The 19,904-nt window shown below is 38.2% G+C and overlaps 1 protein-coding gene across 2 annotated transcripts in view; it reads left to right on the top strand.

Annotated features, from left to right (window-relative positions):
• The first annotated feature begins 5,910 nt into the window (after positions 1-5,910).
• FBXW4 (F-box and WD repeat domain containing 4) overlaps positions 5,911-19,904 on the top strand; it is a 621,158-nt gene continuing 607,164 nt past the window's right edge. For both annotated transcript variants that reach the window (XM_053692483.1, XM_053692484.1), the window contains exon 1: positions 5,911-6,254. In XM_053692483.1, the coding sequence (XP_053548458.1) occupies positions 6,064-6,254 (191 nt within the window). In that variant the 5' untranslated portion in view covers positions 5,911-6,063. The remainder of the gene's footprint in view (positions 6,255-19,904) is intronic.

Below are 19,904 nucleotides of genomic sequence, written 5' to 3' on the forward strand. Positions count from 1 at the left end.
GCATCAGGAACTGGAAAAACCTCTGGAATAACTACATGAGGTTTATAAACCGAATTTAAACGTTTACTAGGTATAACATCAAGAGAACTAGTCTCCTCCATATCTAATGCAATCAACACTTCTTTTAATAAAGAACAAATATACTCCATTTTAAATAAGAGGATTTGTCAGTGTCAATATCTGAGGCAGGATCCTCTGAATCAGACAGATCCTCATCAGAGATAGATAAATCAGTATGTTGTCGGCCATTAGAAGTTTTAAAAGACCTTTTACGTTTATTATAAGGCGGACTGGCAGACAAAGCCTTCTGAATGGAATCAGAAATAAATTCTCTTAAATTTACAGGAATATCCTGAGCATTAGATGTTGATGGACCAGCAACATGTAATGAACTACTACTGATGGAAACATTCTCTGCATGTAAAAGTTTATCATGACAACTATTACAAACTACAGCTGGAGGAACAGTTACCACAAGTTTACAACAAATGTACTTAGCTTTGGTAGAACCGATATCAGGCAGCAGGATCCAGTAGTAGATTCTGAGACAGGATCAAATTGAGACATCTTGCAGTATGTAAAAGAAAAAACAACATATAAAGCAAAATTATCAATTTCCTTATATGACAGTTTCAGGAATGGGAAAAAATGCAAACAGAATAGGCCTCTGACAGAAAAAAAGACCAGAGGCAAAAGGAATGAGGTCTTAAATAATGAAAAAATGTTTGGCGCCAAGTATGACGCACCACAAACGGAAAAATATTTTTTGCGCCAAAAGCGTCCGGAACGAAACTCGAGCGTCATAGATGACGCAACCTCGCGAAAAGACTCGGCGCCAACTAAGACGCCGGAAATGACGAATTTGCGTCAACAAACGTAATTTTTCTCGCCAAAAAGTCTCACGCCAAGAATGACGCAATAAATTATAGCATTTTGCGCTCTTGCGAGCCTAACACAGCCCGCAATTTAGAAAAAGTCAATTTGAAAACCTCAGGTAAGAAATACATTTAAAAAAAAAAAAAAAAAAAAAAAGCATTTCCTAGATATGAAACTGTCTGCAAAAAGGAAATATACTGATAAACCTGAATCATGGCAAATATAAGTACAAACATATATTTAGAACTTTATATATAAAAGTGCCAAACCATAGCTGAGAGTGTCTTAAGTAAATGAAACATACTTACCAAAAGACACCCATCCACATATAGCAGATAGCCAAACCAGTACTGAAACGAGAATCAGTAGAGGTAATGGTATAAAAGAGCATATCGTCGATCTGAAAAGGGAGGTAGGAGATGAATCTCTACGACCGATAACTGAGAACCTATGAAATAGATCCCTGTTAGGAAGACCATTGTATTCAATAGGTGATACTCCCTTCACATCCCTCTGACATTCACTGTACTCTGAGAGGAACCGGGCTTCAACATGCTGAGAAGCGCATATCAACGTAGAAATTTAGCACAAACTTACTTCACCACCTCCATAGGAGGCAAAGTTTTTAAAACTGAATTGTGGGTGTGGTGAGGGGTGTATTTATAGGCATTTTGAGGTTTGGGAAACTTTGCCCCTCCTGGTAGGATTGTATATCCCATACGTCACTAGCTCATGGACTCTTGCCAATTACATGAAAGAAATATATATACGTTTGCTCTTAGTTGAATCAGAGGATGCCATTGAACAAATTGAACAGATTTTGTTCTACGGTTGAAAAGCTAAATTTTTTTTTGTAGAATATGATGATAATATATATATATAAAACTTTTTTGCATTTTTACAAAAATTTCTTAATTATGTGAATACATATCTGATTGAAACTGTCATCCACTGAAAGCTCTTTTTATGCTACCCAAAAAATATATATATATCTATATACAGTTTTGCAACACCTGTTTACATGGAATTCAACATCTTTCAATAGAAATAAAATATATATAACAATAATAGAAAATTGCTTAAATTATATACTAAATAGAAAATAATTTAATATACATTTAAAATCTGACCTAAAATGAATCACTTTATAACTAAAATATGAGATAAAAAACATTTATTTTATCTTCAATATGTAACATATAATTTTTTTTACGTATACATTTGCATATAGTGAAAGGGAAGGAGGAAGAGAGATTTTTAAGTATTGGGAAAGGGATCTGGGAGGGGTGGCAGCTACACTACAGAAAATGGGGGTTTTATTTATTTTTTATAAAAAAAGGGCAATTTTTTTGTAAACCGGTTACTGGCAGGCAGCTGCCAGTACCTAAGATGGCGGCCAATAGGTCGAGGCTTAGAGAGCTATTTGGGGCGGGATCAGGGAGGTAATCTGGGATCCTACACCTCAAAAAAAAAAAATATATATAAAAAAAAATTAAGAAAAAACCACCTTTATTTTTATACTGGCAGACTTTCTGCCAGTACTTAAGATGGCGGTGACAATTGTGAGGTGGGGGAGGGAAGAGAGCTGTTTGAGAGGGGTCGAGGGTGGGATGTGTCAGGCTGATCTCTACACTACAGCTGAAATTAACCCTACAAGCTCCCTAATTAACCCCTTAACTGTTGGACATAATACAAGTGTGGTGCGCAGCGGCATTTAGCGGCCTTCTAATTACCAAAAAATAATGCCAAAACCATAAATGTCTGCTATTTCTAAACAAAGGGGATACCACGCAACGCCCGGCCCCGCCCACGTCTCGCCCCCCCCCCCACACATGGTCGTTCCAGGTCAGTCTTCTTGAAGGCTAGGTGTGTTTGTCCTCGCGCAGTTTCTACTACGCATAACAGCTTGGCCTTTTATATAATAGGATAATGAAAATAAGGATATCATTAGAAAGCCCATTTAATGGCGAGAAAAATTATATATAATAGGTGTGGGTACAGTAAATGAGTAAGAGGAAAATTACAGCTAAACACAAACACTGCATAAATGTAAAAATAGCCTTGGTAAGAAAATTGAAAAATGGTCTGGTCACTAAGGGGTTAAAAATAAATACAAATTTCCAAAACCTTCTTTGCTCATATTTATGATGGGTGTCAATATTAGTGGAGGGCACTATATGTGCAGCCACCAATCACAGTTAGTAGTGTATTGCTGCTCCTGAGCCTTCCTATGTATGCTTTTGAACAGGGGTGAAGTCGGGCGGAAACGCATGGGAATTTTTGCAGGAGGAACTAAGTTCCCTCTGGACAGAGGACAGAAACGCTTCAGTAAACATTGCTGTTGCTTGTTGGAGGAGCTGGAGCACAATCTGGTTAGAGGATAGTTAGCTCCTCTAGTAATGGGCAGTAACACTTCCTACAATACACTAAATGTAAGACTGTCAACAGGTCACCCCTGTTATAAATATTATCTTTTATTACACATGGTTCTTACATTACTGTGTGGCTTGCTCTGGGGTTATTTAGCTTCCCTCAGCAGAAATAGGACTATTGCACTTAAAGTGAAGGTAAAGTTACCTTGACACTGATCCCGAATCAAATTCTTTGTTAATAAACAATAGGAGTTTCATTCATGATTTTTTTTACATTTGTATTCAAAATCCAGAAATCGCAATATTATTTCCCTTTTTGCCAGTCCACCAATTCAACCTGTTTGTTGTTTTTTTTTTTATGTCTAGGTCACGTTTTTCAATCAGCCAGTTGAAAATCTGGCCGTTAGGCGGCCGTGACCCCACGTCATCCGCCTTCTTGATTATATGCGCAACAATCTAATTCTCCATGTCTGAGTACACGCGCGTTCCCGTTTGCGCATTGGAGAATGGTTTTGCTGACTATCCCATCCCAGTCTCAGATTCGCGCATGTGCATTTTACACAGTTCATCGCGAACGTGCTTCTGAGATTACGTATAGAGCGGTCCCAGGACGATAACATCAGGAAATAGAGGTTAGGAGTTATCGTCGAAACAGTAGGGAAAAATAAAGCTATAAAAACAAGAAAAATAATAACAGATTTAAAAAATAAAGTTAGCGATCAGCTTATGGTATGACTAAAGATTGTATTGATACATTATAATTGACTAAACTTTACCTTCACTTTAAGTGGGTGAGACTCTGTGACAGAGGAGGATTTTCAGACCTAAAGGCAACCATTCAACCCTTCATTGGATTTAATTTGTTTTCATTAACCAAAGTGTATAGATTATATACATATAAATACAGCGTGTGTGTGTGTGTGTATATATATATATATATATATATATATATATATATATATAGACAGTATATAGCGCACTCCCACTCGCCAAATTCTTAAACACCAGAGTACATAAGCAGTTGAATAGAAGTATTCAATATCGATTGCTGTGTTGTAAATCCAGAGAGTGCATATATTGAATACTTATTTATATATATAAAACAATATTAATTGTGAGGGAGGGTGGAAGTCTTGGTGAGTTCCCACACTTTTTTGTAGGACTTGACCCCTGCTTTTAAATAAAGAATATCAAGAGAAATAATCAAATTAAATAACAGAAGTAAATTGGAAAGTTGTTTGAAGTATCATGCTCTATCTAAATCAAGAAAGAAAAAGTTTAAGTTCCACGTCCCTTTAACCCCTTTCTGGGAGTTACCTACATATTTATATAGGGCTAGTAATGCAAATTAGAATATGTCATTTATTTTCCATTAGATTATCCCTCAAACCTTGCTTCTTTGTGTGTTTTTGCAAGCTGCATGCATAGACACTGACTTGCATGCTCTGAGTGCTGACATTGATTTTACCAGTATTCTGAGCATGTGCAAGCTACGGATAAGCACAGCCGAACTGCATATGCTATTAGACCATATCATTTTAACACTATTGATCCTGCGGTTCAGGTGTGAGATTGCAACTGTTGATTGCCTCTCTGCTGTTCCCATGTGATACTTTGCATATGTGTAAAAGGTTGCACTTTTTCTCTAATAAATCCTGAGCCAAAAATTACTTGAATGCGGCCAGTTTAAAGTGATTGTAAGCTTTAATGAATTAAAGCCCAGTATCAAAAATAATCTTTAAAACAGGGGCACTTTAATTTATTAAATTTTACAAAGACGTATTTTTTTAAATACTTACCATTGCGTTACTGAAAACATAACGCAGATCCTCCGTCCGGCATCTCCTACTTTCTTTAGCATATGGATGACGAATGTGGCTTCCTCTAATCATTGCGTGCCCCACAAGCTGGATGCCAAAGGGGGCACACAACGATTGGAGGAAACTGGATTCGTCATTGATCTGCTAAAAAAAGATTTCAATTATGGGATTGGGTCTGTGGGGCTTCCCTATGACGCTAGGAACGCCCTCCAGACCGCGATCAAATCCTGCAAGCACAGTAGGCTTCAGGACAGCCGTTGGCTGACGTTGTATTCCGTCATAACGGCTTTAAAGCCCAGCACCGTTGTGACAGAATACAACGGGATGAAAAGGTTAAAGTGCCCCTGTTTTTAAGATTATTTTTGATGCTGGGCTTTAATTTGTTAAAGTTGACAATCACTTATGTATTTACTCAAACTGTGCCTGGAAAATAGAAGTCACTGGTTTACATAAAGTTGTGAAACTGAATGAAAATGAATTGTTTGAAAAATATTGTACCACATTGTAAAATCAAGTGTATAGTAACTAATGTATAATTTGCCGATTTCCTACATGAAATTAGTCTATTCCTTAGTCTCCCTTATTTTCCTCAAAAAAGGTCGGCAATACACAAGCATTGATGTGTTGGTGCAAAGTCTAACATCCTTTTGCATGTTCCCTGACTCAAAAAAATCTAGGGACTATAAACTTTTGAAACTCACGATTTTTTAACCATTTAGCTGCCAGAATGTAATGTACCAACGTAGCTACGATTTTATTCCCGGTACCGCTACTTTTCTCTGCACACTAGCTTGCGAAGAGCTGTCGGATTCTTATTGACAGCTAGTTCCTGTCCCCACGTGACTACTCCGGGCGCTCAGCTCACTACCATGGCTTGCACTCCAAGCTACTTGTGAACCGGTCATCAACATGGGAGAGAGTGAGAAAGAAAAGTCGCAGCACCTGCAGACCCATAGCGACCAGCCCGAAGGGGGCAAGGCCAGCAGGTCCCGGAGATGTGCTCCCCTTTCCTACAGTTGCCTGAGGAAATCGTCCTGCTCATTTTCTCCTATTTGGACACCCAGGTTCTGGGGCGGCTCGGACAGGTGTGCAGGAAGCTCTACCACTTCACTAACAGGGATGCTGTGTGGCGGAGGATAGCGAAAACCTGCCTCAACTCCGGCTTTCTGCAGCAGGGGACAGACGCGTGAGTTTCTTGCTTTATCCATAGGCTACTAAGGCTGCGGCCTACTTGTACGCACATTACGTTGTTGCTAAGGCGTAACGCTGTTGGTTTCTGGGCGAAATGTTACGAAAATTGCGCAAATGCACCTATTTTCAAACATAACGTATGTAGTATATCTCAAACCCACAGACGCTCAAGCAAAACACTAAAGACCTTTAAAGAACTCGCTATAAAGTAATAGTACGTAATAGAGTTACACTTTATGGAGTTTATTCGCTATGTGAGGCAATGGATAACCTTTTCACACTGTTATGGGGGGCACCCGGGGCACGTATTACATTGCAAATGTATTACTGTATTTTGTGAAAGTCTATGAATAAAGTGCACATTAGTGTTTTCAAATTCTTTTGAAAACATTAACAAACGTGCTTCTAAAAAAAATGTCACATTTCTGACTTTGTGTGGGCACGTGATCAGAAGAGCATATTATGGTAGGTCACATGCATTCATGTTACCTGATCGCACTTGCTCACCTGGCGCCTGGCACTCTAGAACAGAACAGTTGGGGATGGCAAATGACTGCTTGAGACATACAGATGTATCCTACCATTCATAAACTATTAATACGTTTTATAGGAAGCATTTTTGCTGTTTATGTTGTGAAATATAATAGTAATTACAGTTACAATAAAGCAGGGATAGGCACAAACAAAGGCTGTGGCAGACATTTTCCAAAGTACAGTACAGACCTTAGTGAAGGACACCAAGGTACATTTGAAATTAAAAACATTATTTTATAGTGCTTGGTGTTAATATACTGATGCAGATACCACTGATCCTATAACCAGCCATCCTCTGGCTATACCCATGAGTCAGTGTCACTACTGTGTCTTTGTATAGTGCTGAGTGTTATTATACTGATACAGATACCACTGATCCTATAACCAGCCCTCCTCTGGCTATACCCATGTGCCAGTGTCACTACTGTGTCATTATATAGTGCTGGGTGTTATTATATTGATGCAGATACCACTGATCCTATAACCAGCCCTCCTCTGGCTATACCCATGTGCCAGTGTCACTACTGTGTCATTATATAGCGATGGGTGTTAATATACTGATGCAGATAACACTGATCCTATAACCAGCCCTCCTCTGGCTATACCCATGTGCCAGTGTCACTGTGTCAATATATAGCGATGGGTGTTATTATATTGATGCAGATACCACTGACCCTATAACCAACCCTTGTCTGGCTATACGCATGTGCCAGTGTCACTACTGTGTCATATAGCGATGGGTGTTATTATATTGATGCAGATACCACTGACCCTATAACCAACCCTTGTCTGGCTATACGCATGTGCCAGTGTCTCTGCTGTGTCATATAGTGATGGGTGTTATTATATTGATGCAGATACCACTGACCCTATAACCAGGCCTTGTCTGGCTATACCCATGTGCCAGTGTCACTACTGTGTCTTTGTATAGAGATGGGTGTTATACAGATGCAGATACTCATCCAGTATTTCACTCAGGCTTTATTTATTCCATAAGTTATCACCCAATATCGCTAGCAGTCTCTTGACAAACCACTAACTTTATTCACACTACATATTTTTTTTTAATTCCTATTATTCAATCAAAATATATACTAAGGTTGTGGCGGACACTGCAAGGGCTAGTCACGGACACCTTGCCTATCCCTGCAATAAAGACAAAATAATAGAAAGCTTCACTGTAAGGAAAAAAGTTTTACAAATGTACGTTGAAAATATTAAAACAAGTGTTATTGTTATTGGTCATATAAGGCAGAACGAGAATGCAGACACTAGACCTTCTTCTTTCATGCTGCTAAAACATGCAATTTCGTTACAAATAATAAACTACAAATGTGGATGATGTTTAAATCACAAGCACACACTCTGGCATATCAATTATATTAAGTGTTCTCATCCAAATAGGATACAGCACTTCACACGGAAAATGTTTACCAAGCCCACTGTAAGCAAGAAAATATCCAAATCTCCAGCAAATTAAAGTGACATAATAAGCAAATATGTGAGGGATCCAACAACGGATCAGCAACGTTTCAGGTTTAACACAAACCATTATTCATGCATGATTAAGGGTTAGTGTTAAACCTAAAACATTGCTGATCTGTTGTTGAATCCCTCACATATTTGCAAATAACGGTCACTTTAATTCCCTGCAGATTTGGACATTTTCTTGGTATCAATTATATTACTCTCCCATTTTAAATTATTTTTATGTAACTAGTGTATACAAAGTATGTGTAATGGTATAGCCCCTTATGTAAACGATCAGATAGGGTAAGAATTGGTAGAGCAAACAACTCACTGATGTTATAAGAAGTAACAGGTCAGTGGGATGCTCACTACAGGTTACAATATTCAGCCCAGGGCTCACAATGTATACAACAAATAGACATACAGCATAATGCCCACTATGGGTACAGCTAGTATGCAAAGCACAGGGTTCAGTACATGAAGTACAAGTCATATTAAAACTAAAACACACACACAAATCCCTACACAGCTCACATGGTAGTAGCAGAGTTCAAGAACCACAACAAAGACTAAAGGATAAGGTTTACTAGAAATATACACTGAAATCACTAAAGGCAGCAACAACATAGAGGATCACTACAAGAATGCACATGACATAAATCACTGCATACAGGCACACTGGGTGGGTCACTATATGAAGGCATGTTACAATGCTCACTAGCAGCATTCACAATACATGGATTAATGTAGGTAGATACAACATAGGAATTGCTAAAGTAATGCACAGTACAGGGATTACAATGGGCAGGTACACCTTAGTGATCACTGGAAGCAAGACATTATAAGGCTGACTGCACTACAGGGAGAAACACCATATGAATACCTGCAGGCAAGAATATCCTAGGGATTAAGTACTGTCAGACCACAAAACTTGGTACATTCAGGAACAACATAGAAATAACAGCAGGCAGGTAAATAGTAAGACTCGCTACCGGCAGACACACCAAACTGACAACAGTAGGCACTTGGCCGAGACATCAGGCTCCTTACCTGTTAGCACCTCAGGGACATTACTGCAGGTCAGTAAGTGACTACATATAGAGAATCACTGAGCAAACTACAGCCAGGACATGCTACATGCTGGATAATACTCGCATATAGAGACTCCTCCTGTCTCAAACTGGAGACCGTTATTTCACAAATCAATTTCATGTGAGACACTGCCCCAAGCTGGAATGAGAGTCCGGGACAGGGGTTTGTGGTAAATGTGTGTTATATCTTGTTTTAGTGATCCCTTCCTGATATGATTTTTACCATTCATGATGACTTATGATCCAATACACACTTCGGTGTAGTGTGATACCCACAGCTGTGTAAAGAGATACGTGATCTTTTACACTTTAAATTGTGATATTTCCCCTATGAGCTGTAGTGAAGTGTTGCAATTAATGCTACGTGATCCACAGGTGTTCCCTGGTGATTTGACTTGCAGCACTGTGGTTACTCTCGCTGAGGGAACAGTGCTCGCGAACCAGTAAACATTGTGTTGCTAACCAGTAATGGGTCATGACCCATGGTTTGAAGAACCTTGTGTTACAGTATGTAATTTTTTGACTATTGACCATGGTCTACTGTGTATTTAACCTCCGCAAAGGGGTTAAACACACAGTAGATGTTCGCCTCGAGACTCGTGGTGCACTGCTGTTCCCGAGCTGAACCTGCCGCTGATCCAATCAGCAGCGCTAGTTGCACATCTGAGCCGTGACTAGCACTGCTGATTGGATCATTGGTGGGTTCAGCTTGGGACCAGAAGTACACCGCGGGTCCCAATCTGAGCATCTACTATATGTTTAACTATTTTGCAGGGGCTAAATACGAGTGTGTAATTTTTCGACTATAATGGCCCTTTAAGCCCTTTGGTATGTCTCTTAATGCGACAGTGTACTGTAAAATTGGTTTCCCCTTTACGACCAACATACCCTGTATGTTGCACGGTTGTTAATGAGTTTACTAGCACTCCTTTATCGACAGTGGGAAGTTGTGCTAGTACTGCATGCCTTACAGCAGGCATGTAGATATAGCGCAGTCTTGCCGACATAGTCAAGACCTGCGCTATAAATAATGCAAGATAAGAGGGCCTGTTATGACCCTGTACATCAGAAGTTGTTAAGGCGTTAATATGTTCACAGTGACTTGTTATACCTGCTGAAGAGTTTAAAATGTATGTAAAATTGCTCCTTTATATATATTTTTGTATATAAAATAGCAATCTCTGCTAATTGAACCCTGGGTGTCTAAAAGATTGCCATCACAAGCTAGAAAGGAGTTAATATTCCCCTTACATTCCTTCACATATGTACTTCCAACAAGTATCAATGAGTTTAGTACCCTTTTTATTAAGTGATCAATTAAATTTCAGTTTCTTTATTGATGGTAAATTCTAGCGTTTTTAAAACTTTACTATCACTTTAAGAACGGATTACAGCAAGTGCAAAATTTATCTAATGCACTACCGCATTGGCCATCTATTGAAAGTATAGGACACCTAAATGCTTTGGTTAAACATTTTAACTAGCAACTTGTAATACCTAATGGACCGTTACTGATTGTGCAAGGCCAAGTGAAACCATAATGGGCCATGCATTATCAGTTGGGGTCCACTTGTAATCTTGGCCTATATGGTTAACCTCCAATAAGGTGGTTAAACACACAGTAAAAACTATCCTCAGGACCAGCAACACAGTAGGAGTGAGAGGGACGTGTATATGATCCAGTCTTAACAAAGGATAAAACGATAGTATAAAAAAGTATTTTGTAATGGAGTAGAGAATGGCATTTTTTCCCACTAAATGTATCTTGTTGGGATTATCTCAGAAGTTTTTTATAACTGATAAATTATGAGGAATTATGAAAAGTTGACATGAGCGATACCATACTCACTATTAAATATCTATAGTAATACAAATTGTACACATTTTTGACAAAACATGTTCTGTAATTTACAGATTGTGTGAAACCTATTCTTTAAAATGCAGATAGCTTCTCAGTCCTTTTTTCAGGTTAGCAGAAATGCTGTTTTACTTTAATAGTATTTAATATGTAGGCCACTTTAGATAGCTGCTATAACACTTTCCACATGAGTTAATAAAAAGGTTTATTTTAAATTTAAAAAATAAATTTACTCTGCAGGAAATGACCCATCTTAGCAAGCATTTAACAACATTGCTGCTTAGTAATGAAAGTAGGTGGCTGTCCAAGCAAATGCCGGTGGTGGACAGCTATTAAACATCCGAGCAGCAAGAGCTTTAGGGCTCATGTTTCTTTTCCCAGGTCCCACTTTTTGGTTGGCAAGGTGATCTGGCACCCTGGATTTGTCAAGCCTTCTACTACTGGACAATTCACTGGTTCAGACAAAATTGGGTTTTTATTTATAACAAAAGTAAAAAAAAATGTGATGAGGCGATCATATGATAATGTGTAATGTATATTATGTCAGTTTTGCTTAAAGGACCACTCAGTGCAGTACAGTTGCATAATTAACAGGTGCATAATAAAAAGACAATGATTTAACACCTACTCTAAATTTCAAATAAGCAGTAGATTATTTTTTTCTGACAAATTTATTTTTTCTCTCATTTTCCGGCCCCTTGTATCATGTGACAGACTTTAGCCAATAACAGACTAGTATATGTATACCCTGTGAGCTTGTGCAAATGCTCAGTAGGATCTTGTTCCCCAAAAAATGTGTATATAAAAAGACTGCACAATTTAATAATGGAAGTAAATTGGAAAGTGTATTAAAACTGCCTGTTCTTTCTGAATCATAAAAGTTTATTTTGTCTTGAGTGTCCCTTTTAAATAAATGTAAAGTTTATTACATTTCGTCGTTGGTCCGTGTGACGTAGATAAAAAGAAATTAAAGACAGGGAGCTGCTTTATTTAATATAAAAAAAGGTTAACTAGGGAAACACAAGAAATTATTTTGCTTCCATTACTATTATCAGTTATTTGTAGAGCTCTAACAGATCCTGCAGTGCTATAAACATAGGCATGATATGCAAGGTAACATTTATAGGGATCAAGTGGGTTGAGGGCCCTTATGGAGGTGATCTGCAAACAGCTGGGGCTCATAGGCTTACATGCTAAGGGGTTCAAGGGGATAACAACGGAGGAGAGGAACTAGGGTTAGGTTAGTGTAGGTTGTATGCATCCCTGAACAGTAGAGTCTTTAGGGATCATTTGAAACTTACAAAACTAGGGGAGAGTCTTGTGGAGCGAGGCAGAGAGTTCCACAAGATAGGAGCCAGCCAAGAAATGCATATTCAATTTTTTCAAAGCAAGATGATCTAAGCCAGTTATTGTGCACAGTTCTTTAAATAAGACAACAAAAGACCAAGTATAGGAATGTGAAACTTTTGTTCCATTTAAAGGGACAGTCTACACCAAAATTGTTATTGTTTAAACAGATAGATAATCCCTTTATTACCCATTCCCCAGTTTTGCATAACCTACACAGTTATATTAATACACTTTTTACCTCTGTGATTACCTTGTATCTAAGGTTCTGACAGCCTCCTGATCACATAAAATTTTATTTTTTTATCTATTGACTTGCATTTTAGCCAATTAGTGCAGTGTCTGCCACAAGCTACGGACGTGATCCCAATGTTATCTATAAAGCTCACATGAACTAGCACTACCCTGTTGTGAAAAGCTAATAAAAAACATGTGATAAGAGGCGGCCTTCAAGGGCTTAGACATTATCATATGAGCCTACCTAAGTCTAGCTTTCAACTAAGAATACCAAGAGAACAAAGCACATTTGATGATAAAAGTAAATTGGAAAGTTGTTTAAAATTACATTCCCAATCTGAATCATGAAAGTTTATTTTTAACTAGACTTTCCCTTTTAAATATATTTGTTATTCCAAAATTAGGAGGTACATCCTAGGTAAATAAAAAATACAGAATTTTTGATTGAAATGGACACTTTAAAGGGACATTAAACCCACATTTTTTCTTTCATGATTCAGATAGAGAATACCATTTTAAACAACTTTCTAATTTACTTCTATTGTCTAATTTGCTTAAATCTCTTTATATTCTTTCCTGAAAAGCATATCTAGATAGGCTCAGTAGCTTCTGATTGGTGGTTGCACATAGATGCCTCGTGATTGGCTTACCAATGTGCATTGCTATTTCTTTAACAAAGGATATCTATAGATTGCAGCAAATTAGATACTAGAAATAAATTAGAAAGTTGTTTAAAATTGTATTCTCTATCTGAATCATGAAAGAAACATTTTGGGTTTAATAGCCCTTTAATGCAATAATAAAATGCTCTAATTTGTAAGAGCATTTTTATCACTAGTGTCCCTTGCAAACTATGGCCTAGATTACAAGTGGAGCTCAAAAATGCAAGTGTTAATACTGTTGGTGTGCAATATATTGTGCTTCAGTACCACTTACATCTTTGTGCTGCTGTTACAAGTGGATGGTGATTATTTATTGCACAAGCAGAAGTATGGTGTGTGCTACAGTTGTCACTTAAGAGCAGAAGCATAATTTTCATCGGTAATTTCAGTTAGGGACTGCACTAAAATATTTCATGTCAAAAAAACTTGAATGCGCAAAAAATCTATTCAGGTTGTGGGGTTTTTCATATATTTCTATTGCATTTTAAGGTCTAATTAAATGCACAAATAATAAGAGTTAATGGAACAGTACACGTTGTAGTAAATAATACATAATTCTGCACTATGTGCAGAATTATGTAACATAAGGATAGCTGTATCTTCAAAAGAAAAAGAAGGATAAGGAAAGGTTTATGCCCCCAAAAGTTTACTTACTTTACATGTATTGCTGCCCTCTTGGGTGCTGCAGTTTTTTTTAATAACCGTGCCATGGGCTCACTATGTAATCACAGTACGCCAATCACCGTTCAACTAAATGTAGTGCGCTCCTGTGCTGGGTAAAGCAGATGACAGCTTTATCTAGCACGGAGAACGCATTACTTTTAGTTGGACAGCTATCCTTATGTTACAGTATACAGACTAAATGGTACATTCTGCACTATGTGCAGAATCATGTAACATTTATTTAATGGTTTACTGTCCCTTTAATGCCAGGTTTTCAAAATCGTTGAATAAGAACAGATTACATGCAATCGGAAAACTAAAATCTGATGATATGAGCACAGTTAACATGCACTACCACATTGGGCTAGCTATTGCAAGCCATAAATGTATTGGGCATGTTAAAATACTAAGCATTGTAACCAACAACGTGCAGTACCTAATGGATGGTTTTTGATTGTGCAAGGCCCAGCGACACCTAATGCATCACTCATTACTGGTTGTGCTCCACTTGTAATCTAGGCCTAAATATTTATATCCAGTAAGGTGGTTAAACATACAGTAAAAACCATCCTCAGGACCGGCAAGCAACACATTATCAGTCTTAATGAGATAAAATAATAGCATAAAAAAGTATTTTGTAATGGAGTAGAGCATTGCATTTTGTGGCTTGATTGGATTATCCCAGAAGCATTTTATAACTGATTAACATGATGAATTTATGGAAATTTGAAATTAGTAATACCATAGTCACTGTTAAAGGGACATGAAACCCACCCCACAAAATTTTTTTTTCATGATTCAGATAGAGCATGCAATTTTAAACAACTTTAATGTATTTCTATTATCACAATTTCTTTGTTCTCTTAGTAGCTTTTGATGAAAATCAGGGATGTAAGCTTAGGAGCCGGCCTATTTCTGGAGCATTATATTGCAGCAGTTTTGCAAGAATGTTATCCATTTGCAAGAACAGTAGATGGCAACACTAGTTCCTGACATGTAGTGCTACAAATGCCTACCTAGGTTTCTTAACAATAGAAGTAAATTGGAAACTCTTTTTTTAAAAATTGTATGCTCTGTCTCAATCACAAAAGAAACTGTTTGGGTTTCATGTCCCTTTAAATATATATTTATAGTAATACAACTGCACAAATGTTTGATAAAGCAAATATTCTGTAACTTACAGATTGTGTGAAACCTATTCTTTAAAATACAAATTTGTTCTCACTCCTTTTTTTTTTTTTGCGGATTACCAGAAACGCTGTTTTTCTGTTTTAATGTGGTTTACTTTAATGGTATATAAAATGTAGGCCGCTTTAGATAGCTGCTATAACACTTTCCACATGAGTTAATAAAAAGAGGTTTATTTTATATTTAAAACATAGACTTGCACAGCAGGAAATGACCCATCTTAGCAAGCACTTATAAACATTTACTGGGGGAAACTTGTCTGTATCCCCTCGTTCCCTCTTTGTAAGTGCAAATCCTTCTTTTCTCCCTCTAAACTTGTAGAACAGACGTCTCCTGTTTTTTATATCAAAAATTAACCAGACCACAAAAATAGTTTTTTTTTTTTTTTTTTTTTTTTTTTTAACTAATTCTGTAATGTTACCTCAACTGGTTTCAAACCTGTAACTGCTGTGGATTAAATGTATATATTAAATTCATACTTATAGCTTTATAATTTGCTTAGCACATTCCACAGACCTACACGATACAGTTAGTTAATGATTTATAAGGCATTATATATTCTGGTACAGAGAGGAGGGTCCTGTTCCCAAAAGCTTGCACTTACAGGTGGTAATGGTGAGTGGGATAGACCTGTTATGATAAAATACCCTCCCTGATTGTTACACAAGACCTGGTATATTGTGTATAGTCACTGTGTGTCAGAGAGCCACCCAGCTGTTCAAAATTGTATGTAGCATATAATAGGATCTGTACAGTATGGTTTTCTGAATTAATTTGCTTCTATGTCACATTTAAAGTTAGGAAAATTAGATGAGACTGAGATTGGTAGCGTAGAAGCAACATAGCAAAACATTTTTCTGAGGTAACAAAGAAATTTCTTATTATGAACCTACATGAGGAGTGCAGGTGGCTCTCGTTTTATAACGTTTCAATTTACACCGTTTCAAAATAACAACCTTTTTTTTCCAGTCATGTGACTGCTATTGAAAAGCATTGAGAAGCAGTGCATTTATTAAAATAGCCAGTAGGTGGAGCTGTCAGCTTGTTTTGCAGCAAAGCCAAGCAAGCTGAAATTAATCAGTTTAACCAGACATGAGCTATCGAGCAGATTTCAAAGGAACAAGGTCTTCCTGTCTATAAATCAGTCCAGATTGGAATGCATAGAAATAACTGTTTGCAGAAAAATGCAAGTGAAGTCTGTGTTGTGTGATTATTTTATTAGGTTTATAATGCTGTTTAGCAAATGTTTTTGTTCATTTAACTTAGTTTAATTATATGTTCTGTGTTGTGTGATTATTTTATTAGGTTTATAATGCTGTTTAGCATTTAAAGTCTTCATTTCAAAGCTTTAAAAATAATGTATTAGATGTTACTTATGACAATTTTGAGAGGGGCCTGGAACCTATCTCCCTCACTTCCCATTGACTTACATTATAAACTGGGTTTCAATTTACAACGGTTTTGATTTACAACCATTCCTTCTGGAACCTAATCCCGGCGTAAACTGAGGGTTACCTGTATTTGAGGGTCAAGCTAAAATATAACTGGGTGTTTTTTTTTAGGTATGTAGGTTAGTGAAAGTATTTTTAGAGGTATATGAAACCCAAAATTATTTTTTTGTGATTCAGACAGAGCATACCATTTTGCTGGCGACTCCTCCTCTCCATTGCCTCCGTTTGTTGGAGTACCTCAAGGCTCTGTTCTGGATCCGCTACTCCTCACTGGGTAAACTTATTAGTAGCTATGGCTTCAACTATCACCTCTATGCTGATGATACTCAGATCTACCTATCGTCATAATTTGTATGTGTATGCATACATTTTTTTTTTTTGTTGGTACTCTTGTTGTAACCAAGATTGTGTGATTCTCTGTATCCCTGATCAGGGAGGGATGTTCTAATAGTGTGATCCTGCTGCTTGCGGCGAGACCAGCGCTATTATGGTCTAAAAAAACCTTAATGACCAGCGATGTAGAGGGTATGTTGTGGTCTTTAAGTGGTTAATAAAGAATATCCTAACTACCCAATATAAACTGTTGTAAGCATGTTTTAACCACCCTCGTAATAAAGCTAAACATTGTTCATATCCATGACATAGATCTCTAAAAATGTAATAGTGAAACGAATATCTTGCGGGGAAAAAAAAGAACCAAAGATGGGCTGTCTCGTAAGCTTTACATTCCTGCTTTTTCAAATAAAGATACCAAGAGAACGAAGAAAAATTGATAATCATAGTAAATTAAAAAGTTGCTTAAAATGGCATGATCTATCTGAATTATGAAATAAAAAAATTGGGTTCAGTATCCCTTTAATGTATTATAATGATAACTTGTGCAATAAACATTGAACATTTTTAATACTGGCTAACGTTATCTTAATATTGGCTAAACGTTTAGCCTGGTAGTCAGTAATATCAGCCGGGTGGTGCACCTGCTAAAAAGGTCCTGGGAAGGACACTGAAGTCTTCACTCATTTACATCTTTCTAAATCTTTTATGTTGTGTCGCTGTTTAGGTCTAAAAACTGACCTTGGCTCAAGATAAATCTGAAGATAAGTATATATTTTGTATAATAGAACATTCCCTCTATAATGATTTTATTAGGGGGGGGAAATATGATGAAATTCTTACAACTATAGATAAAATTGCTTCGACAGGGGGGGCGGAGCCGGACCAGGCAAGGAAATGGCTGCTGGTCACTGAAGCTCCGAGCTCAGATACCACTCCTTGGCCCGATGTTAGGGCAAAACTGAGACTAATCGCCTAATTACTGGCTCACCGACTCCTGCTGACACCCGGTATCACATGGGGTGAGTTACCGGACACAGACTACGGATATCGCACTCAGACGGCTCCATTGCCGGGGCAGAGGCCCGCACGCTTGTTATATCACCGCGTTGGCACATAATCAGCCCACCTTGATCGTCGGATCCTACACAGACCGACAAGAGCTAGCGGATGCAATATCGAGCCGGACCCTTCGGGGAGACACCTCTTACAAACAGCGGTGATTGCACAACACCTTTACCCCTGACGCCATTGCTTCCCGCATGGCCCAAGAGACGACAGCAAAATGCACCACAGAATTAAGAGGTATGGCTGTGTAACACATAGATAGCCGGTTACTGGGACATGTTATATCTTCACGGAGGTGGATCACGGGGACACTGCCTGTAATTCCAACAATACAATATAGGGTCACTAGGCCCGAACACACTTAACTACGCAGTATTGAAAGACTCCTGATAGACATCTGTTGCCTTATTCTCTCTATAACCACTGATCTTCCCATGGGATTCTAAAATTTTAATGCAACGGGCAATACAGAACTAACCTTTATATATATCCTAAACAAAGTGACTGCCTATCTAGTCTTATAATGACTACCAAAGCTAAACAGAAGGGAGAGAGGGCCGCTAAATCTCAGGCCTCATTACCTACATCGGTTAGCAGTTTCTTTCAGAGCCCTGCTATTCCCCCCACAGACACGGATAGTCTGTCATCACAAACTAGCAACTCAGCCACTTCACCCACTCACATAAGTGATGTTCCTATGGATTATGCATCCCAGATAAAAGCGGACATTGCTAACCTGCCGACCAAGGCAGATTTTGATGCCCTCAAAGATATTATCACATCAGATCTAGCAAATATGAAGAGAGACATCACTTGTATTGGACAGAGGGTGGAATGTGTAGAAGAATCACAAGATACAATGAGCTCATTAATAGATAACATCACTACACAAACAAATGTTCAGTATACACAGATAGAGACTCTGCAGGATAAGGTTGAGGAATTGGACAATAGGGGGCGCCGCAATAATTTGAGAATCAGAGGGGTCCCTGAGGCAGTTCTACAACCGGATGTTGCAAATTATCTACAGGGCCTATTTAAATTTCTACTGAAAGATCAACTATCCCCAGACATGGAATTGGATAGAGCCCACAGGGCCTTGAGACCCCTTCCTCCACCGAATGCGCCCCCTAGGGACATAATATTAAGATTCTTACGATACGCTGATAAAGAACGAATATGGCAGGCAGCACGTATGACAACTAATATCCAATATCAAGACCATACCTTACAGATCTTTTTGGACCTGAGTCCATCTACAATTCAAAAGAGGAAGGAAGTCCGGTTTATCACTAAGGTGTTACAAGACAGACGCATCAGGTATAGGTGGGGATTTCCGTTTGGCCTGATTGTGACACATGAGGGCCAGACGGTAACCTATCGGAATGATCAGGACTTACCAGCATTATCTGACTTACTCAATCTATCCTTCCAACGTCCTCACCCCTCAGATGTCAGAGTAACGGGCCCGGAGTCCTCAAAACAACAACAGCATGTCAGGAGTTCCTCTCAGAACTGGATGAAAGTGTCCCCTAAAAGAAAGAAGCATAAGGAAGCTGCCTCCCGGGACGCAAGTGGTGACAAAGATATTACTTGATCTCCCTTCACTACTCACATAACTTATGGAGAGACAGTCTAGTCACAGTGACGATACTCCTTGAGGCTTGGGACCCATGCATGGGTTCAGGGGCCAAATGAAAATTGCCTCCTATGGACAATGTCTCAGTTTCATACTTGGAGATA

This window comes from Bombina bombina, chromosome 9 (genome assembly GCF_027579735.1).
Source record: "Bombina bombina isolate aBomBom1 chromosome 9, aBomBom1.pri, whole genome shotgun sequence".
Classification (NCBI taxonomy): Eukaryota; Metazoa; Chordata; class Amphibia; order Anura; family Bombinatoridae; genus Bombina; species Bombina bombina.